Below are 23,028 nucleotides of genomic sequence, written 5' to 3'. Positions count from 1 at the left end.
CTTCCCACCAGACACCGGGCAAATACGGAGGGGACCCTGGCAGAGAGCTGGGGGACATGCAGGTGTTCAGCGGACACAGCTTGGTGTGTCCATGAGGCGAGGGAGGGCTTTGCACAGAAGTGGTGGGGTCCCGGTATCCTGGAGCTGGCCTTGCCTGCCCGGAGGTCCCCAAGCCTGGCCTCAGGGGCCCGTGGGTACTCACGTTACAGTAGATGCGCTTCTGCACGCCGTAGCGCAGCACCAGCACGTCGAAGGCTTGGTTCAGGACACCGAGCACCATGGCTTCCGACTCCAGGGGGCCACTTTCCTGCAAGGCAGGGCTCTAGCCAAGGTTTAGCCACAGGACATGGCATCACCCCCAGGGCCATCCCCGGCTGCCGAAGGCCCCTGAGCTCCTTAAGAGCTCCTTGTGCACTGGTGCCCAGGAGGGGGTGGTGGGGTTGGGGTTGGGGGGCACTGGGCTGGCGGCCTCACCTTAACCAGGACGGCAAAGAAGAGGCCGGTGCTGAGCTCCTGGACGCGCTTGGAGGCCATGCGGCGGTCATTGCAGTGGTCGGCCTGCTTCTGCAGGGCCTCGGGCTCAAGGTCGGGCAGCTCCCCGCAGCCTGGGAAGAGGGCGGTTGTGGGGCTTCTGGCAGGGTGCTGTGCATGCGCTGGCCACAGCTGGGTGAGGGGTGGCACACTGCTCCCTGCCCAGGCGAGGTGGCACTGGCCTTCACTGCCGCCTGGCTCTGGGGGATGGGAAGGTGGGCGGCCACGGTGAGGGCCCCTGGCTTTGCACAGGACTTGTAATGAGCTCTACTGCAGCTGACCCCCGGTAAGCTTTCATGGGGGTGGGGGGTTTCTGGGCCCAGGCTCTCCCACTGCCCAGCTGACCAACCCCTGGGGCTTCCACGGGATACAGTGTGGCTTCTGGCTGCCAGGAGTCCACTCGGAGCCGCGGCAGCCCGCCAGCAGGCACAAGCTGTGTGACTCCCCAGCCATGCCTCTCACCGAGTGCGGCGGCCAGGAGGCGGTGCACCAGGACGTCGGCGAAGCGGCGGATGGGGGAGGTAAAGTGGGTGTAGAGCGGCACGTTGAGGGCATAGTGCCGGAATTGCGTCTGGTCCCGCAGCATCCCGGAGCAGAAGTACAGGGCCATCTGTGGGGCGGGAGAAGGGGTCTGAGAGCCGGGCTGGCCCCAGGGATTTTGGGAGCACACGGAGCCGCCAGGCCGCCAGCAGCTGATCGCAGGCCATTCCCTGTATGGGGACCCACAGGGCGCCCATGCCCACCACCACCCCCGACTGAAGACAAACGCGGGTCTTGCCCTGGGTTGTGCAGACCCCTGGGTTGTACAGACCCGTGGCAGCGGCACGGAGAACAGGCCAGAGAGCACTACAAGGGGCCCACCCCACCTCTGTGGGCACAGGAAGTGCGGGGAAACCTTGAGATGCCAGATGGCCTCCTCCCTCAGAGCCCCAGGCCCAGTGGGGGGTGTGGGGTGGTGGGGGCTGGGGGGAGCAGACCCTGAGCTGAAATCTGAGGGCAGCTGGGGCAGAGCTCAGCCTCCCCCTCAGCCTGCTGCTGTTGGTTCAGGGAGTGGTTTCTGGTCAGCTCCACGGGAAGGGGAGGAGGGAAGGAGGCCTGGGGCTGGCCAGACAAGGGGCTGCAGACACACTGTGGAGGCACAAGAGGAAGCCAGGACAGCCACAGGGCTCTGCGAGGCTGTGGAGGCTGCCACCGCCACCGGACCAGAACAGCATGTAGGACAGAAGGCCTGGGATGCCTGGTATGGGCCTACAGGGAAGTGGGCAGTGGGCACCCAGCTCCTCCGGTCCAGGCCTAGTCTTTGGTGGTGACTGACCTCACGCCCTCCAGCCCCTATCCCTGATCTGTGGAAGGCCACGCTGGGACCCTGACACCTCTGGGCCCCCTACAGGCAGCCACATGTCCGCCAAGGGAGAGAGAGGCTTGCCAGCTGCCAGCCTCAGCCCTTGTCCCTGACAAGCCATCCGGGCACCAAGACTCGGAGGTCTGAGTTCAAGAGGCCTTTCTGCAGGGGGCAGTGAGGACGAGGGTACACGAAGAGAGGCCAAGTTTCTCTAGGGGCCCAGCAAATGGTTCCAGGCCATGGTGGTTCTGCTGTGTGGGTGGCCTGACCACAGTGCCTGCAGCCACTTGCCCTGTGGTCCTGGAGGTCTTGGGGCTGCGACCCCAGGATGCCGCGAGGAGCAAGTGGACAGATTCCTCACTGAGGCCCAAGTCACACCCTTGTCTGTTCCCTCGCTCCCTTGCTGCCTGTGTGCTTGGCCAAACGGATAGCCGGCTCCGCTTACTTTGTGTGTGTCGGGCCTGGAATCCAGGGCACAGCTGGTGATGACCTGCTCAGCTCCCCGAGTCTGCCTCCCTGCCAGCTCCTGCTGGGGCCGGGGTCATGTCCGGGGCAAGTCACTGGGGGAGGTGGGAGCAGCCGCCACACCAAGCCACATCTAGGCGTTGTTCTCAGTGGTGGTGGTGGCCCAGTTCCCCACGTGAGCTGGGCTGAGCAGCACAGAGGCCCTGGTCCCCTTTCTGGCTGGGAAGGTGTCTCTGGGCGGGATGGGACAGGTGGGGACTGTGGCTTTCCTGGGACAGAAAAGTCCCAGGTGTCCTGTTTCAGCGGCTTCCTTAGGAAACTGCTGCTGCCACTGCCCTGTCCCTGTCCCAGTTCTTAGGGACACCACAGGCACTCCAGGACCCTTTGCCATCAGCTCCCCATATTAAGGCCAGCCTTGAAGGTCACTCACTGGCAGGAAAGGCCAGAAGTCCACTCTTTTTCAGGCTCTGGGTGACTCAGGAGAGGAGGGCTCCTTTCCACAGAGCTCTAGAGCTAGTTTGACTTTGGAGGCGGACAGTTCCAGACACTTCCAGAGGCTGGAGGCAGGGAATAGGAGCCCGACTGGCCCTGCCTGGCACAGTCAACAGGCAGTTCCTGGGACCCTGGGGTAACCACATCTCAGAGCAACTAGAGTGCAGAGTGACATCGAGTCCCCTCGCCACAGGCACACCTGCCCCTCTGTGTGGCGTGCTTTAAAGGTGCTTGGTTGGGGGAGACGCTTGTGAGCGGGGACAGGGTAAAGGCAGCCAGACCCAAAAGGGCCCCAGTGGCTCATTCCTGGCAGGAAATAGATTGGCTGTGGCCAGCTGAGGTGACCTGGCTCTTGTGGACTGATTGAATCCGCAGACTGACTGAGCCCCTGAAAAATGGTCTGTCATTGCCCCCTGGCCAGGATGGAGCCCAGAGCTGGCCCCATTAGTATGCGCAGCTCCAGCTGGCCTCACAGGGGGGGTGGGGGGGGGCTTCTCCCCAAGATGCTTGGGTCTGCAGGGGCTGAAGCTCAGACTCAGGGGGCTGAGACAGGCTGCTGGAGCAAGTTCATTGTCTAGGCCCAGCCTGCCAGCCTGTCACACTGCCTGCGACACAGGCCCATCGCCTAACTTCCCTCCTACCAGCGAGGAAGAGGGAGATTCCTCTGCCCAGGGTCCACAGGGTGGGCGCTTGGTGGGGGTTGATGACTTTCCCTCCAGGCAGGCTGCGATGGGAGACAATCTCTCCCCTCCAGGGTGCCCATCCAGCTCAGTTGCTAACTGGCCCTGTTCCTTCCCTGAGCTGGTCTGGTCTGTAGGGACTGGACACTAAAGGCTTGGTGTATGCCCTGTGATGACTCCCTGCCTTCAGTTAGGGAATGGAGCCCCTGACCCTGCGCAGGGGACAGCGGGCCTCAAACTGGGCCCTTGAAGGGCCCCACAGAAACTGTCCTTGAACAGGTAAGACAGGCAAGTCTGTGTAGGAGGCTGATAATCAGAGCTCAGGGCTCACCTATCCTAGGTAACGCCTGGGGCTACTCTCCCCACCCCTCCCCTGAGGTTGTCTGGCATTTGGAGGTCCTGGAGGCCCCTGGGAGAAGGGGCAGGTTTGGGGGGCAGGTCTTTCCTTACCTGCATGGGCCGGGAACACATGTTGGTGAGTACCTCCTTCCGGGCCAGGGAGTACTTGTCATCTCCAAATGTTGTGGTCAGACTTTTCTAGAAGCAAACCGTGTGATAGGCAGTCAAACTGGGCCAGGCTCTGGGGACCCTGTCACCCTCTGACCACCTGAGACCCAGCTCTGGGGGGTGGAGGGGTAAGCGGAGGGCTTGATCCCGCTCAGAGGGCCATGGTGGGGTGTGGAGGCCAGCAGCCTCCACCGTGCATCCCACGCTGGGCCGTGGCTCCGATGTCAGCTCTTCCATGTCTTGTTGGCTACATGGAGAGACTGGTTTCCGCTGTCTGACCTAAGTTACTTCTCTGCCCACCCCAGACTTAAAAACCCAGAGCGGAACAGCCACCCTTCTGTGGGATCAAAGGTCAGGCCTGAGCCCCATAAGGCTTAGTTCCAGAAAGGGAGCACTTCACAGCACTTACTATAAAAAACATTCTTGGGCTTCCAATCCTCCCAGCCCCCTATGGAAAGTTTCTGGGCCCAAGCCCAGCCCTGCCCAGCCCAGCCCCGGCTGCAGGATCCCTGCCCATGACGGAGTGTTGAGCGGCTTCCCTCAGCCTGGTCCTGGTGGGGAGTGTGGCCCATGGCCAGGGCATCTGTGACTTGGAGGCCTCTCCCCAGGGCCTTACCCTCCCTCGCACTCCCGGCACTCACATTGAGGGCCCCTGCAGAGCTGAAGTCCATGGGCAGCCCCAACTGCTCGCAGAATTCCACAAGGTCATTGAGCATCTTGGTCTGGGGCGGAGGGTGCCGGCGCAGGAGGGCACGCTCAGGGAAGGTGCGGTGCGTCTTGTGGGCCACGGCCATGTTGGCCAGGAGCATAAACTCCTCCACGAGTCTGCGGGGGGTGGGGAGGTGAGGAGCAGGTGTCAGGGGCTGCCGCTACCCATTCTTTCCCAAACTAGCTGCAGACTGGCTCTCTTGTGTCAGAGACGCCCTCCTGCCACCCAGTCTCGTACCCCTGCTCGTGCCCCTCTTGGCGCTAATCATCAGTAGCGCTCTTCCCTTCTGACATTTGAGCTTGCGCACCACCTCCCCCATGAGTCTGGGTGGGATGGCATCTGTCTTCTTTCCTGCTGTGGCCCTGTGCCTGGTACCCCAGTGCCCTGCCTGACAAAGAGAAGGTGCTGGATAAAGCTGTCTGCTGAACAACTCGCCTCCCAGGACACTCAGGGGCGCCCCAGGGGTGAGAAAACAAGATGCCCAGGCCCAGCATCAGCACGCTTCCTGGGGGTGCAAAGAAGGTGGTCAGCAGACCCAGGGCTCCCTTCTCTCCCTGGGGGGAGGAGGGTTTCTGAGGATGAACAGGAGGGTCACAGACAGCAAGAGGAATCTGGCATCCTGGGGCGAGATCAATGTGCTGTCGAGGTGTTCAAATCCCAGAGAGTTAACCACTTAGGTTTGAACACTTGCTGCTATCCTTGAGCGTAATTAGAATCAAGAAGCAGGGACAGATACACCCGGTGAAGAGACAAAGGCACACCCAGGACCCAGGGAGAAGGGCAGGGACCGACGTGTGTGTGTGTGTGTGTGTGTGTGTGTGTGTGCCAAGATAGAGGAGTCAGGAAAAGGGGGAAACTGGATCGCATAGCCCTGAGGTCAGCACCCCCACCCCTCAAACCTGGGGCAGGCGGCCACGTGCTGCTTCCCCGACCCAGGGCTCTGGTGGGAGAGTGAGCAGAGCACTCACAGCAGGAGAGCAGAAGCGGCTGGAAAGGGGCTGTATGGGGCCAGCCTTGCCCAGTTCAGGGACCACTCTCCCCAGCCTTTATTCTGGACCCCAAGCAGCACATCAAGCCCGTGCTTCTCTCACGGAGCCAGAAGAGGTCAGGGAGTGAGCTTCCGTGGCCCTGGCGACAAGTAGCTGGGGGATGAACTGCCTTTTTCTGGAGGTGTGCGTGTAGCTTTAGGGTTAGCCTTGCAACCTCACTGAGCTCTTGGAGAGAAATGCAGCCTGTGACGGGGGAAGGGGAGGGGAGAGGGAGCTGACAGAGTCCCTTTCCCACAGTAGAAGTGAGGATCTGGTCTGCCAAGCTGTCCCGAGAACACATCTGTCTTTCCCTGAAGCCCTCTCTATGAGGGACAAGGGCTGTGAGAATGGCCCTCTGGTGGTAGCATGGAGGGCCCGGGGCCAGGTCAGGGCCTTGGGAGAAGGCCAGCCTGAGCCTGGACTCTAGCCCCTCATCTGCGGGGCTGACTTCGGACTGGATAGAGTTTGGGCGGAGGATGGCAAGGGTCAGACCGTGGATGGGGAGTTTCTTTATCCCCTACTGCGTGCTCATAGTCACTGCAGTGACCATTCTGCCTCCCTGCCCCGCAGTCTGTCCTTGAGCACAGCCCTTCCTGCTGAGAAACCCGGGGTTCAGGCACCGGAACCGGCCACTGTTTCCTAAGTGGAGTGAATCCTGGCTCCGTGTTCTTGCTGTAGGAACAGGCATGACTCTGAGACCTCTCCTGACCCTCCTTTCTCTCAAACGTATAGTCGGAGGGCAGCCCCAGCCCACAGGGTGGTCCTGGAGACCAGTACGAACATCACAGGTTATAAGGGCCTCCTGTCGTTGGCCTCACGACATAGGATATACTTTCTCTCTCTGCACTGTCACGCCAAATGGCCAGCCGTGGTGGCGGGACTAGGGGGACTCCCCAAGATGCCCTATGAGTTTCATTCCTGCCACTGATCCCCCTTTCCTGCCTTTCCCTTGCCTTCCTGAAGGCCCAGGCTGAAGGCTCGCCCATCTCCCCCCTGGAGCCCTACTGCCAACTCGCCCCCAGGCAACAAGAGCCAGGCTGTTTCGCGGTCACCTGTGTCTCAGACTACCGCTGCTGGACTCTTCATATTTTGGTCTTGTCAACCCAACAGGATTCTCAGCTCCTACTCAATAAATGCCTGGTTTGGTTTAATGTCTGTTCTTGGTCATCATCAGAATGCTTCAGATGCGTACCTTCGTTCATGTCTGTCCACTCAATGAACGTTACTGTGTGCCAGGCGGTTCGAGACCTGCCTCCCCCTGCAGTCCGAGAATGCTTGTGGGCAGGGTGTCTATGGCCTGTTCCTTGGGGCCCCGAAGTCTCCAGCCCAGGTGCAAGCTTGGACCAGGAGGGAACACCTAGATAACCTTGTGTTTTGCCAGTGTTGCCAGCAGGGGGCAGCATGGCCCCATAGCAGGGCTGCCGTCAGACTGCAGGTGAGGCAGTGCTGGGCCTGCCAGAGCAGTGGGCTGGGCTGTGGCATTCCAGCCTGTCCCTGCACGCAACTCCCACCCCTGGGGTCAAAGGAACTGAATGGTGGGGTGCCCCCCACCCCAGGGTGGAGCTGCGCTCCTGCTCCCAGTTCCTGCAGGCGCTCTGCTGCCTCATCTCAGGTTCTCAAGTAAAGTCGAGAACAGGAAGGAAGGGATGGGGAAGGTGGGGCTGATACCCAGAGCCCTAGGCAGTGTCAACAGACTCCAGTCAGGCTGCTTCTCCATTACTTGTCCTCCCTGGGCCTCCAGTACATTCCCACAAGCACCTGAAGTCGGTGGGAGAAAAGCCAGCATGCTCTGGTTAACCTTCAGAAGAAAGTCTGTTGAAGCTTGAGATGCAGAGGCTGACCTTGGGCAGGTCCCTTGGTGCCTCCTGGGGGCTCCATTTCTCCCTGAGTGTCTCAGTCCCTCCCTCAGGACAGCGGGGCAGGAGGTGAGAACTCTCTCCTGTGGAACTCTCTCCAAGACAGTTTGCAGATATCAAGCATTCATCCCAGAAAAGCATCAATGTCACTGAACTGGGAGGTGGCGTAGCAATAAGGCTGACTCTCTGGGTGTTGCCACAGCTCATTAGTGTTCTAGGATAGCTGCGGGGACCATTTCTCCACAACCTGTCCTTAAAATCCTTCTTCTGCCAGCAGGGGGGAGAGGAGTGGGTAGAGAGAACACGCAAACTGTGAGTGGGAGGAAACGGGGCTTGGAGCACCGTGGCAGTTCGGTCCTGGGGCGGGGGTGCTGGGAGGGGCGGAGCGCGGTTGGAGCAGGGTCCCCAGTCAAGTGAACAGGAAGGCCAAGGAAATGCCAAGCGGCTAGCCCCCAGATTCCCTTGAGTTCAGGATTCACTGTCAAAAGCGGGGCCAGGTACCGCAGAGGGAGAACTGGGCGGGGCGGCATGGGGGGTGAGACAGAAGGGCGTCTGAGGCTGGCAAAGGCCCCCTTCACCAGGCTCAACAGGTTTCCCCCCAGGGGTCAGTTCCATGGATGGGCCAGAAGGGGGCCCCCCAGCCTCTTTCTTCTGCAGGACCTGGGACGTGGCAAGATTAGAAGAGGAGCCTGAACAGCTGACTTGTCAGCAAACACCCCTTCACCCCAATTTCCTTCCCCTGTTGGGGGCCTGCGCTGACTGTAGAGGCCCCGAGCCAAGCGGCTGGGTCGTTAGGATGCGCCCCTGACAGCAAACGTCACGCATCAGAGGCCGGGTGGTGGGGATGGAGGGCCCCGCTCCTGGATCTGGGTACCTGACCTGGCCAGAGCCCATCTCCTCCACCCGCCATGGCACAGGCATGAGATCACAGTGCCCCACTCGCTGAGGGAGGGCGAGGAGGCTGGAAGTCAGTGACTGCCTGACAACTGCTCTACACGGGGGCTCAGGAATGGCCACCAGCCAGGATCCCCTTCCAGAACAGCAAGCCAAGCCCTTGGAGGTGGGGCCTCAGTCCCAGTCCTGGCATCTGCCCAGCATCCGGAGCCCAGAGTCACCGGGGGCCCACAACTCTGGAGGTCTTGGGGGTGTGTGTGGGGTGCCTGTGACAGCCAGCTGGGGGCCATGCCAGGATGTGAGCCCATCAGCACTCATTCCCGGCATCCCACCTGCTTGGGCTCTGGGCTCGCAGGTGCTGGTGGGGAGGAGCTGGGTGGGGGGCGGGGGAGAGCAGGGCTGGTGAGAGGCTTCTCATCCCAGGGAGGAGCAGAGCAAGTCCGGAGCTGTAGGAGTCCCTTACCCGCTTGGGCAGACGGCAGGTAAAGGCCACAGACAACCTCCTCATAAGCTCACACCTCCTCACACAGCAAAGACGACTTTGGTCCAGAATGGTGTTTCCCCAAGTGTGTTAACGTTACTTAGAGTAAAAAGTATAAATATCTATGAAATGCTAGGGGACGATTCCAGTTGAGGTTTTTATTCCAGGAGGCTAATGCACCTCAGGATGACAGAAGCTCCAGGCTGTGGCCCTTACTGTTCAGTGACCCCTGGACTTGGGTCCCAGCGGGAAGGGTGAGGTCTGGGAGAAGGCGCTCTGCCTGGTGGGGGTCGGGCAATGGGCTGGGACAGCTGTCCTTTTCGAGGAAGGCTGCCCATTCTCGACTGTCGTTGTTGGAGGAACTGGACAGAATGTTCCTCCACTGGTCTGGGAGGCTGCAGCTCTGTTTTGTTAATGAGGGGCCTGGGGGGGTGGTGTCTGCAGCCAACAAGCCCCTTGGGTGGGACAGGGGGAGGGTGGTGTCCCAGGCTGAGGCTCCTGCTCATCACCTCTCCTGCTGTTTTGCACTACGCATCCCGCTTCCCTCCTTAGTCCAATGTGCAAGGGTCAGGCCATGTGGAGGGGAGAGGCTAGTTGTCAGTCGCAGGCCTGGAGTTCCCGCTCTGTGCCTCACTAGCTGTGGGACTGCAGACACAATTTTAAATCTCTCTGAATCTCAACCGATTTATCTGAAAAATAGAGGTACGATATACAATCTCCTGGCCTCCCTGAAAAACACTGTTATTGTGTGTACCACGAATGTGCCTGGCTGGGTGCCCCGACCCCAGGATGTGGACAGAACACACAGCGAGGTTCCTGGAGGCCCCCGCTGCCCTCCAGCCCCGATGCCACCACCACGGTCAGGCCTCGAGCTCTGACCAACTGGCCTCCCCACTCCTAGTCTCACCCTGCTGTTTACTTCTTTACACCCAAAGCGGGCATTCTTTCTTGAAGCAAACCTGCTCATGTCCCTCTCCTGCCTGAAGCCCTTCAGCGACTGACTACCACCATCCTTGGGATAGCCCATCTCCTTGGAAGAATGAGGTTTACTAGGCATTTTGTCATGTGCCCAGATCGCCTCTCCCTTCTCCCCAACCTCCACTCCTCATCATCCAGCCATGCTGGCTTCAGGCAGCTCTCTCTTGCTCTGTCTCATTGCACTGCGGCTCTCTTCGCTGGTGCGCTGGGCCCTCTCTCCTCTCCTCCCCTCCCCTCCCCTTCCCTCTTCTCTCCTCCCCTCTCCTCTCTTCTTCCTCAGGGAGGCAGCATGAGGCACGAACCCGAACCCTCGGTGCTCCCTGGGCATCCCCTTCTAGCATTTCACTCCCACTGCTGTGACTGCCTCTGATCATCGCCGCACCCTCGTCCCCATCCCAGTGCTGTCTACCCTGGTCCCAGCACGAGGTTGGGTGGTTGCCCGAAGCTGGCATAGAGCGTATGTTCTATAAATCTGTACAGATTCCCAGGATGGGGACATTTGGGAGTTGGGAGGGCTGGGTCCCTGCCACCGGGCCCTGTTCTGCTTGGCCGCACAGCCCTCACGTGTATATGCCTGACCCCTAACACTTGCCACCAGGAGTTCTTGACAATTTTGAGCTCTGCCTGAGAAAAGAGCTTGACTGCATCCATTCCCAAACGCGGTGCCTGAGAAGCATCAGCCCTTCCGGCTTCCCCACCCCTGGTCTCAGGGGTCTCCATGGCGCACTCTACTCACAAGACCGCAGCGTGGTTATTTACTGACCCCCCACCCCAGAGGGGTAAGACTCCCCAGATAGAGCCATTCGCTGGTTTCTTTGCTCTCTTACTAATCTTTTTGGAGCTGCTACGGCCGAATTCTGCCTGTGCACGGTGAGGGAGGGAGGGACGTTCACAAAGCACCTGGTGACAGACCGCATGAGGGGAGCAGTCTGGACTGGAACCCCTGAAAGTCTCCCGCAGCCCTGGGAGGGCTTTCTATCCCTTTCTGGGCGAGGGAAGCTTACAGGGCAAAAAGGAAAGAGGTTTGGCTCTGAATCCCACAGCTGACTGGCAAACAGGCCTGGTGCACTCGAGGCCAGATCAGTTCCAAGAAGTGGCAAGGAGAAGGGAACTACTTTATGTCAAAGGGATGAACGAGTAAAGATGTGGAGGGAAAACAAATCAAGAAAAGCAGGAACCAAGGGCAGAGGGAGGAGGGCTGTGCTGTGGGGGATGGCAGGCGGGGCTGGGGTACCAGCCTCCAGCACCCGCACTTCTCTGGGGAGCATGCCCAGGGATGGGCATGCAGAACACAGTGAAGGGGCGCAGGGCCGAGGTAGGGCACAGTTAGGATGAAAGCCGGAGGGACCGATGGCTTGTGAGCAGCAGCCAGAGGCAGCAGGAAAGGGAAGGTCATGCCAGAGCCTGAGATACAAGTGAGGCGAGGCTCTGGGACTGGGTGAGACTGTCCACGGGCCCAGGAAGGCAAGAGGGAAGGAGCACGGTAGCTGGTGGGGGGAGGGGGAGAGAGGGATGAGGGGAGGAATGAGGTCCAGGAGTGGTTGCCTGGGGCAGGACCGCTGTGGAGAACACGGGGAAGCTGCAGGGGGCCCTACATTCGGCAAGCAGACGCATGGCGCCATGGCTGTGGAGCTGGGGAGCTTGATTTGGGAAACTAAAGATTGAGGAGGGAGGCCGTCAAATGCCGGTGACTCTCAATTCGGCCCTTAGTGGAAGAGGTGAGAGTTCCTCAGAAGGGAGGGTGAGGAGGTAACGCTTTCTGATGGCTGTTTTTAAGTCTCCAAAAGATGACCCTGCACGTGTTTTCAGCAGCGAAGGAGCTACCGGTGAGGGAGGACCTGAGGGGTGACGATGTGGCCGGCCTGTATTCGAGGAGGGAATAAGTCTGATGTCCCCTCTGAGCTGTCAGCTCCCATGAGGGGATGCCGGGCCACATGGTTTGAGGGGAAAGGAGGCAGCTTGTCCTAGCCGCCGTCTGTCTGCTCAAGGAGGGGCCCGGGAAGGCCCTCTCACAGTGTCCCTGCAGGAAGGGACAGGCCCCTTCCTCCCAGCTGCTTGGAGCTCCTGGAGCCCGAAGAGGAAGGGCCTTGTCCAGGGCCACAGCCAGGCAGGGGAGGAGGGGGGCGGGATCCCACGTTCCCCAGCCCCTTTTCCCAGGTTGTCCAGAGGGCTCAGGGAGGACAGCAGCAGCAGGCCCCTGTGTGAAGAGCAGCTGGGTAGCTGCTGGGTAGCCTCGGAGCACTGGCACGAGGGCACCGTCCCGAAACTGTCTTTTCAAGTCTACTGGGCGAAGGAGTTCAACAAATACGGTGGCTACCTCCACAAGGCCCAGGGACAGGGCAGCCTGGGGGCTGGCAGAGTCCAGACCCAAGGTCAGCGCTGGGCTGACCACAGCTCCGCTGGCTGCCCTCCCTCCCTCAGAGGTCGGTGGATCTAGAAGAGCGGCAGCTGACAGCAGGGTCTCTCTTGAGCCCAGAATCCGTGTAGACGGGCAGGCTGAGCTCCTGACCCTGACGGCCCAGGGCCCTTGCCCTTGGACTCTCGGCTCCTCTGCACTTACCCTCTCAGCCCTGCCCGACCAGAGCCACAGGGCTGCCAAGGATGTTCCATTTCCAGATTCATTTTACAGCTAAACCAGATGAGAAACTCACCCCACCCCTTCCATACCCAGAACACTCCGAAAGTGGCTTTGGAAAGGACAGGGGAGCTGGGCCGCCAGGGCACAGTGGCATGGCTGTGACCCAAACCTGAAAATGCATCAGTTTTCAAAGACCAAGAGCAAGTGAGAGACCAGCAGAGCCTCTTCTGCCCTTGGCCATCGGGGTACTTGTCACAACTCTGGGAATCTCATGCAGATGGAATTAGGTCACTCACAGAGGCAGTTCGATTAGCACTTGCTGAAAACTGCTAAATTGGAAATTTGGTAAGAACTGCTCCCAGCCAGCCAGTTTCAAATCACTCCTTCTGAGGACCCGATTCTCCCCACTTGGGCACATTCTCCCCACTGCAGGCCTGGGAGCCCTGGGGTTCAGCTGTCGGAAGGTGGCAGCCAGCAGGGCGGTACGCCTGAGCGTGGCCCCTTCTCCGAGGTCGGGAAGCCCAGGGGGTTAGGGGTGTGTGGGGGGAGGCGGCCACCCTCATAGAGGACCTGCAGCTCTCCCAGCAGCCCCAGATGGAGGGCAGTGTGGTGGAAAACTGTACAGGCACTGGGAGTCAGGGCGGGAGGGGAAGGACGGCTGGACGGGCGCTGAGGGGAAGCTGCCGGAGATGGGAAGCTTGAAGAGATCTTTGTTGCGGTTCTCTCCTAGGCCAGGCCGGGGTGGGGCTGGTGGCCTGGGAGCTGGAAAGTGGAGACCTAGAGAGAGAGCCACAGGCTGAGCCGGCCAGGCTGGGTGGGGGGCAGCCGGAGGACTGACCGGTGCCCACCCACAGCCAGCCGGACACCCCAAGTGGAAGGTGCTGCGGCCATGGGGCCGACCACACGTCACGGCCCGGGCCTCTTGCTGACCCCTCTCCTCCTGGGCTTGCTACAACCTGCTGAGTGTTTTGGACATTCCCACGAAACCACAGGGAAATGAATGGGGCCTAGTTCACAGGCATGGAAAAGCCCAGAGGAGAAGTCCTCTGGAGCCAGACATAACAGGCCCTGCGGGTGAGGCCGGAGCCAGGTTTCCTCTTCTGTGAGGCTGAATCCACTCCAGGGCCTTTCTATAGGTTCAGCGGGTGGGGTCCAGCTGCAGGGAGGCACGGTTCGGCCGCTTGTTTTTCTAGCTCGAAAGGAAGTCTCCAGAGGCTAGGCGTCCAGAGCATGGGCCCTCGGGCCCTGCCAAAGGGAGGCCCAGTGGCTGCGGTAGGGAGGGGATGGGGTTTGCTGGGGAGTTGGGTTGACAGGCAGAAAGCCCTTTGTCAGCGTAAAGCTAGCTGAGAAGCCGAGCTCCCTTCCCAAGGTTCAGAACTCTGCTCGAGGAGGCATAAGGCCGGTGCTCATGGCAGAAAACTCCCCCCTAAGCAGAACCAGGTGGCTATGTGTGCTTGTGGCCTCATGGAGCTGGGTAATTAGGGCTCGCTGGCTATGCTGGGGCGTTGACACACACACCTTTCTCTGCTCCTAGCTGCCTTCCAAAGCGGATGAAAACCGCCGACCACAGCAGGTATGGTCGGGATACACAGAGGCCCGGCCACCTTCGGGGGCCCCCACACTGCCCCCTGACAGCTTTGCTGCCCTCTTCAGACTCCCAGGCCTTAGAGTCCCTTTCATGCCCCAGCCCAACCATGGGGCCTCACTCTGTAACCTTGGACAAGGGACAGAGCTTGGATAAGCCCAGTGGGGGCCAACTCGGTCATCACTGACATTGGGAGAGATCAATTTTGATCTTAAAGTTAGGCTTTGGGCACAAAGCTATTTGGAAGAGAGGAGTAGTCCAGAATGCAATTCCAGGTGTCACCCTCCCGTACCCCACCTCCACCAGACAACTAGGTAAGAGAGGATGAGATACAAGTTCTAGGACCTCAAGTTACTTGGCTTTTCCAAGTTACAACAGGCTTTCCTCACCTCCCCCAAGACACGCTTGGTTTCACTGTTTCTGGGGAGCAGCTCACTTTAAGCAGGGCCATCAGCCCAGCTACACAGCCACTGAAGGCTGGAAGGAAGTAAGACCACCTGCTGGTCTCGGGCTGGGCTTTCCATGCACCAGAGTGTGGCAGGGTTGTGATCTGGAGACTGGTCTTTTTGACTCCAAAGTCTGTCCTCAGGCAAAGGAGGAAAGGGTTTCCTGGAATGAGCAAAATGCGAATCTGGATCTTTAGGTAAGTGTTGGTTCCTCGGCCATGAAGAAGGACTCTGGGTTCCTATGCCCCCATGCACCCTGGGGGGCTACCTGGGTGGGCTGCCCAGGGATGCAAGGCTAGTAGAGGCACGGCCCTTGGGGGGAACCGTGCGTGAGCTGGCCTCCACCCAGATGCGGCAATCGGCCCCCATCTTGAGCCCTGGTCTGGCTGACCTCCTGTGCATGCCTGGTTCAAGGCCATGGGGAGGAGAGGGTCAGGTGGGAGGCACTGGCATGCGGACGTGGTCAGGGCTCTCTGGGCCATGAATGTGTGTTGGGACACTGTGGGGCACACCAGGAGAGGGTCTCAATGGTCTCAGTCTCTGAAGAGGCACCCAAACATGCTATTTATGACTTTGTGAAAAAGGCCCAGGTGGGTGCCATTGGCTTCCTCAAAGACAATACATCTTGTAAAATCCTTTGGAGCCAAGAGTCTAGACCTGAGCATCATCCTGGAGCCCAAGTCTTGAGCCTTTAATGCTTGAGGCTGCTGGGGATGGCGCAGGGCAGCTGCTCTGAGGGTGCTCTGCCCAGTCTAGCCCAGAAAGGGGGCAAGGACTGATAAGGCCTCTTGGCTCTGAGCTGGCCCAAATCCAACGAGCTCACACGGCAGCCTTCTGTGGGCTTCTGCGCGTTCTACCCCCAATGCCTCCCAAGCCACTCAGGCCTGTCCCATGCCAACCTCTCTCCGGCTGGCTCGCTCAGCTGTTTACCATGCTCCAAAGAGATGTTTTGTCTGTAATTTTGCTTTGTCTATGCAAGACCAATACCCCCATTTCCCTGGCACTTTATGCTGTTCTCACGAGTCTTAGACCCCTCATCGTTCATGGGGCAAAGGGAGGCTCAGAGGCAGAGTGGTTCCTCCAAGCTCACAGACCAGGGACACAGAGGCCCCGTCCACTGCTTTTTCTTCAGGTTATCTTGAACTGCCTGCCCAAAGTTCCCTGAGGACTGGGCAGCAGGCTTTCCTGAGTGGTGCCTGACCAAGGGCTCAATACAGAGCCTGCCCCAAGGTGGTCTGCCACATCACTGAAGTCCTTCCTCCTAATAGTCAAGGGTACCTCCTCCCTTCAGCAAGGGTTGCAGCACCCACAGAGCCCAGGTTACTCCTCTCAGCCTGGTGCTCCACAAGCCCAGGGGGATGGAGATGTTCCCTGGGGCTGTTCTCTGCCCCTTGGTCTGGAGCTGACTACACCAGGTAGGTACACGCATGAGGCCACCTGCCCACCTGGCTGGGCTGGGACATTTCTGCAATCTTGGGAGTCTTATTTGCAGCCCTGGGTTGGCCTCTGCCTCTTTATTGCTCAGGGGGACAAAAAGATCAGGAGTTGGAATTATCTGTACCTCACCACTTCCCCAAGGAAATGCTTTCTCTCATCTATGCTGGGGCTCAGCCCCCACCTTGCATCTCAGTGTTGCCAATGAATGAGCACAGGTGCTGAGCACGCTGGTTCTCACTGCCCTAGTCCCCAGAGCCATCCCCTCTCCTAGCCTGTTCCAGTCACTAGCTAAAGGCTCGAAGGTTCTATTTCCTCGGCGACCTCTTTTTCTTGCTAGCTACTGCTACTGCTCCAGCTGTGGCCATGGGCTGGCCCACCAGTTCAGAAGGGAGGGCGGGGCTTTCTGCAGAGCCACGGCCATCCTGACCCCCAGATGCCTCGGTCTGAATGCCTGCCCTGGGAGCCGCTGCTCGGTAAGCCTCCAACGAGCCTTTCTAGCCTGTCTTGAGAGTGTAGTTCCACACTGAACTCTGACTTGGGCAAAGAATTCAGGCCTTTTTTAATGCTTACTCTGGAGAGTTCCACCCTGTCAGAAAAATCTCAACAGTCTGTGTCAGTCCCTTGGTTACCCCAGCTGTGGCCAGGGCCCTTGGAGGGGCTTGAGCCCTGACACAGATATGGCTTCTTGCATCACAGGCGGCCGCTCCCTTGGCTTCAGCTTAGCTCTCACACCAAGTAATGAGGACATGGGCATCTCTGCTCCCAGGATGCTCTTTGGGCTTCCTCTTGGGTGCTGGGCCCCCAGACTCTGCAGGACTGCTCCTGGGCTCCCGCGGGGCGCCTTCTGCTGGCCACGCCCGGGTGCGCCTCCTGCACTCAGGCTGAGTTTTCAAGGCTCAGTCCAGGCTCAGAGCTCATCACGGATGGCGAGGGTCTCCACTGAGGTTGGTTTTCCTGCCTGGGGACCAGCCCCCCCCCCCCAATCTCTGTATCCCATGGCCAAGGGCAAGCATAGGTCACAGCCAAGGGCATGTGTAGATGGTAATAAAATGCTTGGGGGAACAAACGAGGCCCTTCAGAGACATGGTTTGCTCAATGCTCCAGAGAAAATGCTGAGGGGAAAATGAGGCCTGTCTTTGGAGGTGGGAGTGGAGATCATGCTGCAGTCACAGCTCCTGTGGCGTCCCTTGAGCTTCTCCCCACAGGAAGGCAGCATGTGGACTTGGCAGACAGAACCGAAGATGGCTTCCACCAGCCGAGTGGGACATGTGAGTCTGCTCTAATGAGATTCCGACTCGCCTGCAGGTGGTTGCTGCTTAGACCTGCCACGGGGTGAGGGTGTAGCCGGGGCTCATTTGTTGGGCCACCTGACAAGCGAATATTCTTGTCCAAGGGCAGCCCGCCTCACTCTATCTAAGTATGAAACCCAGCAGATTACGAAAAAGAAAGGAAAAAACCTCTCCTCTGGGCTGTTTCCAGTGAACTAACACTTGTCTTATCACCCACTGGGATGTGGTATGTTGAGTCTGGCAGAGGTCTTCATTAGCTAAGTGACTTGTAAAATATTGACCTACCGTTTTATGAACTAGGCTCAGAGTGGTTTAAATGGATATGTTCCTGTCCAGAGCCTCTGGGCTTCCCCAACACGGTAAAGTGTCTGCCAGGGCAACCTCTAGGACACACTGAGGCCCCTGTTCTCCCTCTGAACAGTGGGTGGGGGCCAGCAAGGGGATTTCTGGTTTTCATCTCCATCTCTACCCTCTGTCTCTGGGCCAACGAAAGCTCTCAGATATAGGCTGTGGGAAGCCTTCAGCCCTTTCCGGGTATTACCCTCAGCTTGACCTTAGACCCGAGGCCAGAACAATCTAGATGAGGCCCTTTATCCCAGTGAGCCGGGTCAGTGGTAAGTCAGACAGTGAGGCCAGCAGATGTCAAAGCCTGACTGGATCCAACGGTTTCACTTTCCCGAGCTGCTACTCCAAGTTCGTCTTGGGGAGCCCTGTTTATCCAGGACTTCTAGAGGCTCTGGGAAGGCTGGGCACCCGGGATGCTGACCAGATTTCTGTGTCAGCATGGCCTTCTGGGAGCTTCCTCATGGGTAGCTGAGGTAGCTGAGGTAACTGAGGTTAGGCCTGGGCAGCCATTCATGACTGGGAAGACCAATCCACAGCACCCAGCACTCTCTGGCCTCTGCTGGACTGTCCCCATCTGGCAGGAGGCCCTGCCCGATGCCCTCCAGGGTCCATGTAGTTCCCCGGCTGCAGCTGTCCTCCCCTGCCCAGGCCTCTCATCTCTCCGTGCAGCCACTGCAGGGGAGAGGGATGGTACTCCCTGGCTAATGGAGTCATGCCAGTCCACTCATGGGCAAATCTCTGTGAGGCTCAAGCCTGGGTCCTCATATGTCACAGTTGCATATTGGTAGGCTTACTGCTCAATTACCGCTCACAGAAAATTCTGGGTGCTAGGTTGCACCCGGACATCCTCGCAGGCAGTGTGCAGACCAGGGGCGTTCCACTGCCAACCTCACACAGAGAGTGGGTACTGCTCCCCGCTCTGTGGCCATCCGCCCAGGAATGGTGACCCTCACCCCGCTGGGGAAGCAGCAGGAGGAAGGCCACCCTGTGCTAGATCTGGAGGTACAGGGAGAGCCATTCAGGCTGGGCCCGGGGGGACACAACCACTCTCCTTCTAGCCATCATTCTCTCACCCTTACAGAGGCTGACAAGACAGAACACAGACCCTGATGAGCTCCTCTGCTAGCTCCTGCCCCCTCCCTCAGCCCCCTGCCACAGAGCAACTGCCTCCCCCTGGGTGGGTCTGGGGCTCACCAGACCCTACATTCCACAGGGTCTCCCACACTGACACCCCAACACTGCAGGCACCGAGCAGCACAGGCTTTCCCATGTGGGATGGGCACTTCACGGGGAGCCCGCTCTCCGCACACCTTGTGCACCTCTCAAGCCTTTGTCACAGCTTGAGAATGTGGGTTTAGATGCCCGTCTTACCCACGGGCTGTGAGCTTCAGGGCGGAGGGGCCTCCTCCTTGCCTGTGCTCGGCTGGTACGGTAGCTGGTGCTAGCACGGGTCCAGTGAAGTCTGAGGGACGAGCAAAGGAAAGGTGTCCAGGTCTGGGCTGAAACACCTGATGACTGCTTCTCAAGGCCACGAAGCACGTGGGCAGACCTCAGGGCCCCTGCTCACACGCTAGGGAATCTTCCTGAGGTCACTTTCTAGGTTTGGCAGTGGGAAGTGACCCATCTGGTATGTAACACAGTTCTGAGTATCAGGGTTTCCTGATGATTCCTGTGGTTCCCCTGCTCTAGCCCATCTTTCCCAGGGTTCTGACCAGTGCTGGCCTCCCGCCTCCACCGAGGCTGGGTGTGGATGGGAAGGAGGTGCGAGGAGGACAGGGGCTCTCCCTGGTGGACAGGCGGCTTCACTTTCTTACCGAGCACGGCGGCAGTGGGTCCTCAGAGGTCTGAGGAAGGAGGTTGGACCCTCACTCCCACCCTCTACCCACGAGACTTTTCCATCCCCTTGCGAGGAGTTCATGGGTCAGGAAGCTAAAGGTAGGACCCTGCCTCGAGGGGCCCACAATCAAGTAAACTGGTTCTGAGGAGACAAATGGGTCCATAAACATGAGAGTCAAGTCTGATGATACTAGGAGCTTGAAAACACGCTAGGAAGAAGGCCCAAATGAGAAAAAAATTCCTTCAGCTTCAGGAACGGAACACTGAGGAATCTGCTGGTTTCTTAGAATGTTTATGACTCAGAAGCTGGTGGCCGGCTAAATGGTCTTTCATCTGTGCTAAAGAAGAATGGGAAGCCACAGATTTCGATGAAACTGGGGGTGGTCAGCAGTAAGGAAGAGCCTCCCAACATGACAAATGTCCTGAATGATTCAGTTCATGGGATTTTAAAGGCACAACCTTATTGTGCTTATCTGGAAGGCAATCACACACAATCTAGAATATTCGAAGCACAGGGCAGAACCAGGAAATAAACAACAAACAAACAAAGCACAGCAGTAGTACAAGGTGACTCACGGGGAGCCCCCCCCCCCCATCTGGGGCTTTTCCTCCTGCACTACGATTCTAACCAGCTGACTCAGCTCCCTGACTCCACACCCTGATGGGGCCTCGTGCTTCTGGAGATGTGGCAAGCCATGATGACTGTTAATGGGGGACACACAGGCAGAGGGGGCAGGGGCTCAGCAGGTCACGTGACAACCCGCGGCACCACAGTGCATTCAGTGTGGAGGGAGAGGGCATGGCACAGCATGCCAGCCCACGAGGAAAACGTTTCTATATCACAACACAAACACTGTGAACAATCCCAAATTATTAGAAAGGGCTGCATTTATGTCTGGTTAACACTATTCAAGCAAACAGTAGGTACAGAAAGGTAAAACAAAACTTTTGGTGCTTGGAAGAACGAATTTTTTTCCAGGTGAAAAAATAATGTTCTAGAGAATATATCTGAAGGTCCCAGATTGCTCAGACATTACCGTATTTATCTAAAGATCACAGCTGCCCCCCACCCCCCACCGCTGAGCTGTATGGCACGCCCTTGACTCAATGGCCAGGAGCTGGGTGCTTGTTCTGAGTCACTCTGAGATCTTTCCTCACCTGAGTGCCCGCCATTGAAGCAGTGTGCTCAGAGGACAGAGTAAACTGTGTTCCATTCCTCTTCAATAAATGAGACCGCCTCTGAGTGATTTATGTCAATTGATGGCCTTTGTCATTGAGCACAGCAATTCCTTCAGGCTCTGGAGGCTTCCTGCTCAACCACCAAGAAAAAGCCACAAGGCCCCAGAGAGCTGGGGAGTGGCCGTGAAGACTGATCGGGAACACTTCCCCACAGAGAGCACAGCCAAACGCTTAGAAAGAGCCAAGCACGTTCTGGTTATCCGCCAGGCAGCTTGACAGCCACGGGCACCTTTCTTTAGGCTTGGAGCCAAAACACAATCCTGTGGCTTTTTTCTCATAGGGGCTAACCTCTCGAGAGTGTCTCAGCCCTCTGTGGCGTGGGCCTGGGTTCTGGACTTCCAGTACCCAAGAAAGGGTATTTACATACCCACCACTTGCTACTCTAAGTATCCGAACAGGCACTAAGGTCTGGCAGGGCGCACAGGCATGGAGGGAGCCGGAAGTCCCACTCCACATGCCAGGAGCTGAGTGGGCCTATTCATCCAACAGGGGACGGCCTGAATATCACCAGCATCTTCTAGAATGCCCTAAAGTCTTGGAAAGGGACAGGTCTCCTTGGGTTTAAAACTGCCCAGCTGAGCTATCTGCTCATTACAGGCAGCCAAAGAGCAGTCTTCCTTCCCGGGATGCAAAGAAAGATGCACGTATTGCACCAGAAAATTCAGAAATAGGTACGGATATGGCAGGTGGAGATAGAAAACAAATATACTAATTCTCTCTTCCCCATCAAAGAAATGTCACCACATGCTAAGAAGCATTTGGAAGAAAAACAACTGAAAGGCTTGCTCCAAGTCACGCTGGATAGTGGTGGCCCCACGGGGCTCCCCAGAATGTGGAGACTGTGGTCTGTTGCAGAAATCGCATAAAGGGAAAGGCAAAATTATCCAAAGGACATTGAACCTCAGAAGGAGAAAAAGTTGTTTGCTTAATGCAACCCTGTGTTAAATCAACCAAAGAAACATTTACTGTCTTTTATAAGGTCTTCGAGAGTTTCAATTTAGTTCTTAGTTTTGAGAGTTCTTGGTGTCCTAGAATTTTCTGTCTTGTGGGGAAATCTTCCAGGTCATCCTTGGGTAGTTATTTGGGCTGCAAAAGGAGGGGTGTGAGAGTAATGGGGACATTCTCGCTAAGGCCTGGGCCCAGGGAGCCCTTGCCAGCCCCAGGGCCTGTTTGGGTTTGGGTCTCTACCCTCCCTGCACTCTGCCTTCCTCTCTTCCTATCTCAGCAGAGAAATATTCTGTCTATCTGTGCAATCCTCAAATTGGGACAGCTGACACTTCAAAGGGCTTAAGACACAGTTCCACCCCCAAAGCCTAAGCTGCCTGACTGAAGGAAAGCCCTCAGTTCTCACCCCCTACTCCCTGACGTCAGATAAGCGCTCAAGGGGCAGAAAGTGGGGAAGGCCCTGGCCTGTGGGTGGCTCAACCAGGTGGCTGAGGAGAGTGGCAGGTGCAGCCCTTCAGGGTCTCAGGCAAGCAGGGAGGGCACCTTCCAGCGTGAGTCTGCGCCCATGGCGATGGAAATCAAAGGTGGGATGGGGGAGATGACAGCGATAGGTGGGGATTTGGAGGTGGAGAAAGAAAAGATGTTAAATATACCTATGAGGTAGTTCAACAATGCTTCCCCTGGAAATCTGCGACAAAAGTGACAGTTTTGTGACCTTAGGGGTTTCACATTCAATACTCTAGCAGGTAGGGACACCTGGGTGGCTCAGTCCGTTAAGCCACAGCCTTTGGCTCAGGTCATGATCTCAGGGTCCTGGGATCAAGACCCACATTAGGCTCTCTACTCAGCGGGAAGCCTGCTTTTCCTTCTCCCTCTACCTGCTGCTCTGCCTACTTGTACTCTCTCTCTCTTTAAAAACCTTAAAAAAAACCCCGAAACATTCTAGGGGTTCCTGGGTGGCTCAGTGGGTTAAGCCTCTGCCTTCAGCTCAGGTCATGGTCTCAGGGTCCTGGGATTCAGCCCCACATTGGGCTCCCTGCTCAGCAGGGAGCCTGCTTCCCCCCCTCCCCCGTCTTCCTCTGTCTACTTGTGATCTCTCTCTCTTTCAAATAAATAAATAAAATCTTTGAAAAAAATATTCTAGCAGGCAGTCTGGGAGGGGTGAGAAAAGTCTGGGCTTTGGGTCTGACACCTCTGTTTCAACCCCTGGTCAGCCACGGGTCCTTCTGTAAAGTGGACAAGGTGAAACTTTCGTCACAAAGTTAAAATGAGACACCGTCTTGTGACAATCCTGTTTCTGTCCTCTTAAAACATTGATTCCATCTGCCTTGCTCTCAGCCTACAAACCACCACTGCCCCAATTCA

At 57.8% G+C, this 23,028-nt stretch overlaps 1 protein-coding gene across 6 annotated transcripts in view; it reads right to left on the bottom strand.

The window, feature by feature from the left end:
* The window catches only part of DIS3L2 (DIS3 like 3'-5' exoribonuclease 2), a 366,495-nt gene that overhangs the window by 2,174 nt on the left and 341,293 nt on the right, over positions 1-23,028 (bottom strand). For 5 of the 6 annotated variants that reach the window (XM_045078897.1, XM_045078901.1, XM_045078898.1 and 2 more), the window contains 5 exons: positions 4,659-4,842; positions 3,961-4,047; positions 994-1,141; positions 475-605; positions 203-322 (listed from right to left, as the gene is read on the bottom strand). In XM_045078897.1, coding sequence (XP_044934832.1) covers positions 203-322; positions 475-605; positions 994-1,141; positions 3,961-4,047; positions 4,659-4,842 — 670 coding nt within the window. The remainder of the gene's footprint in view (positions 1-202; positions 323-474; positions 606-993; positions 1,142-3,960; positions 4,048-4,658; positions 4,843-23,028) is intronic. The other variant, XM_004773468.3, reaches the window with a different exon arrangement.

Source organism: Mustela putorius, unplaced genomic scaffold, assembly GCF_011764305.1.
Source record: "Mustela putorius furo isolate JIRA1106 unplaced genomic scaffold, ASM1176430v1.1 tig00000275_pilon_pilon_pilon, whole genome shotgun sequence".
NCBI lineage: Eukaryota > Metazoa > Chordata > Mammalia > Carnivora > Mustelidae > Mustela > Mustela putorius.
This window is presented reverse-complemented; position numbering and strand designations above follow the sequence as displayed.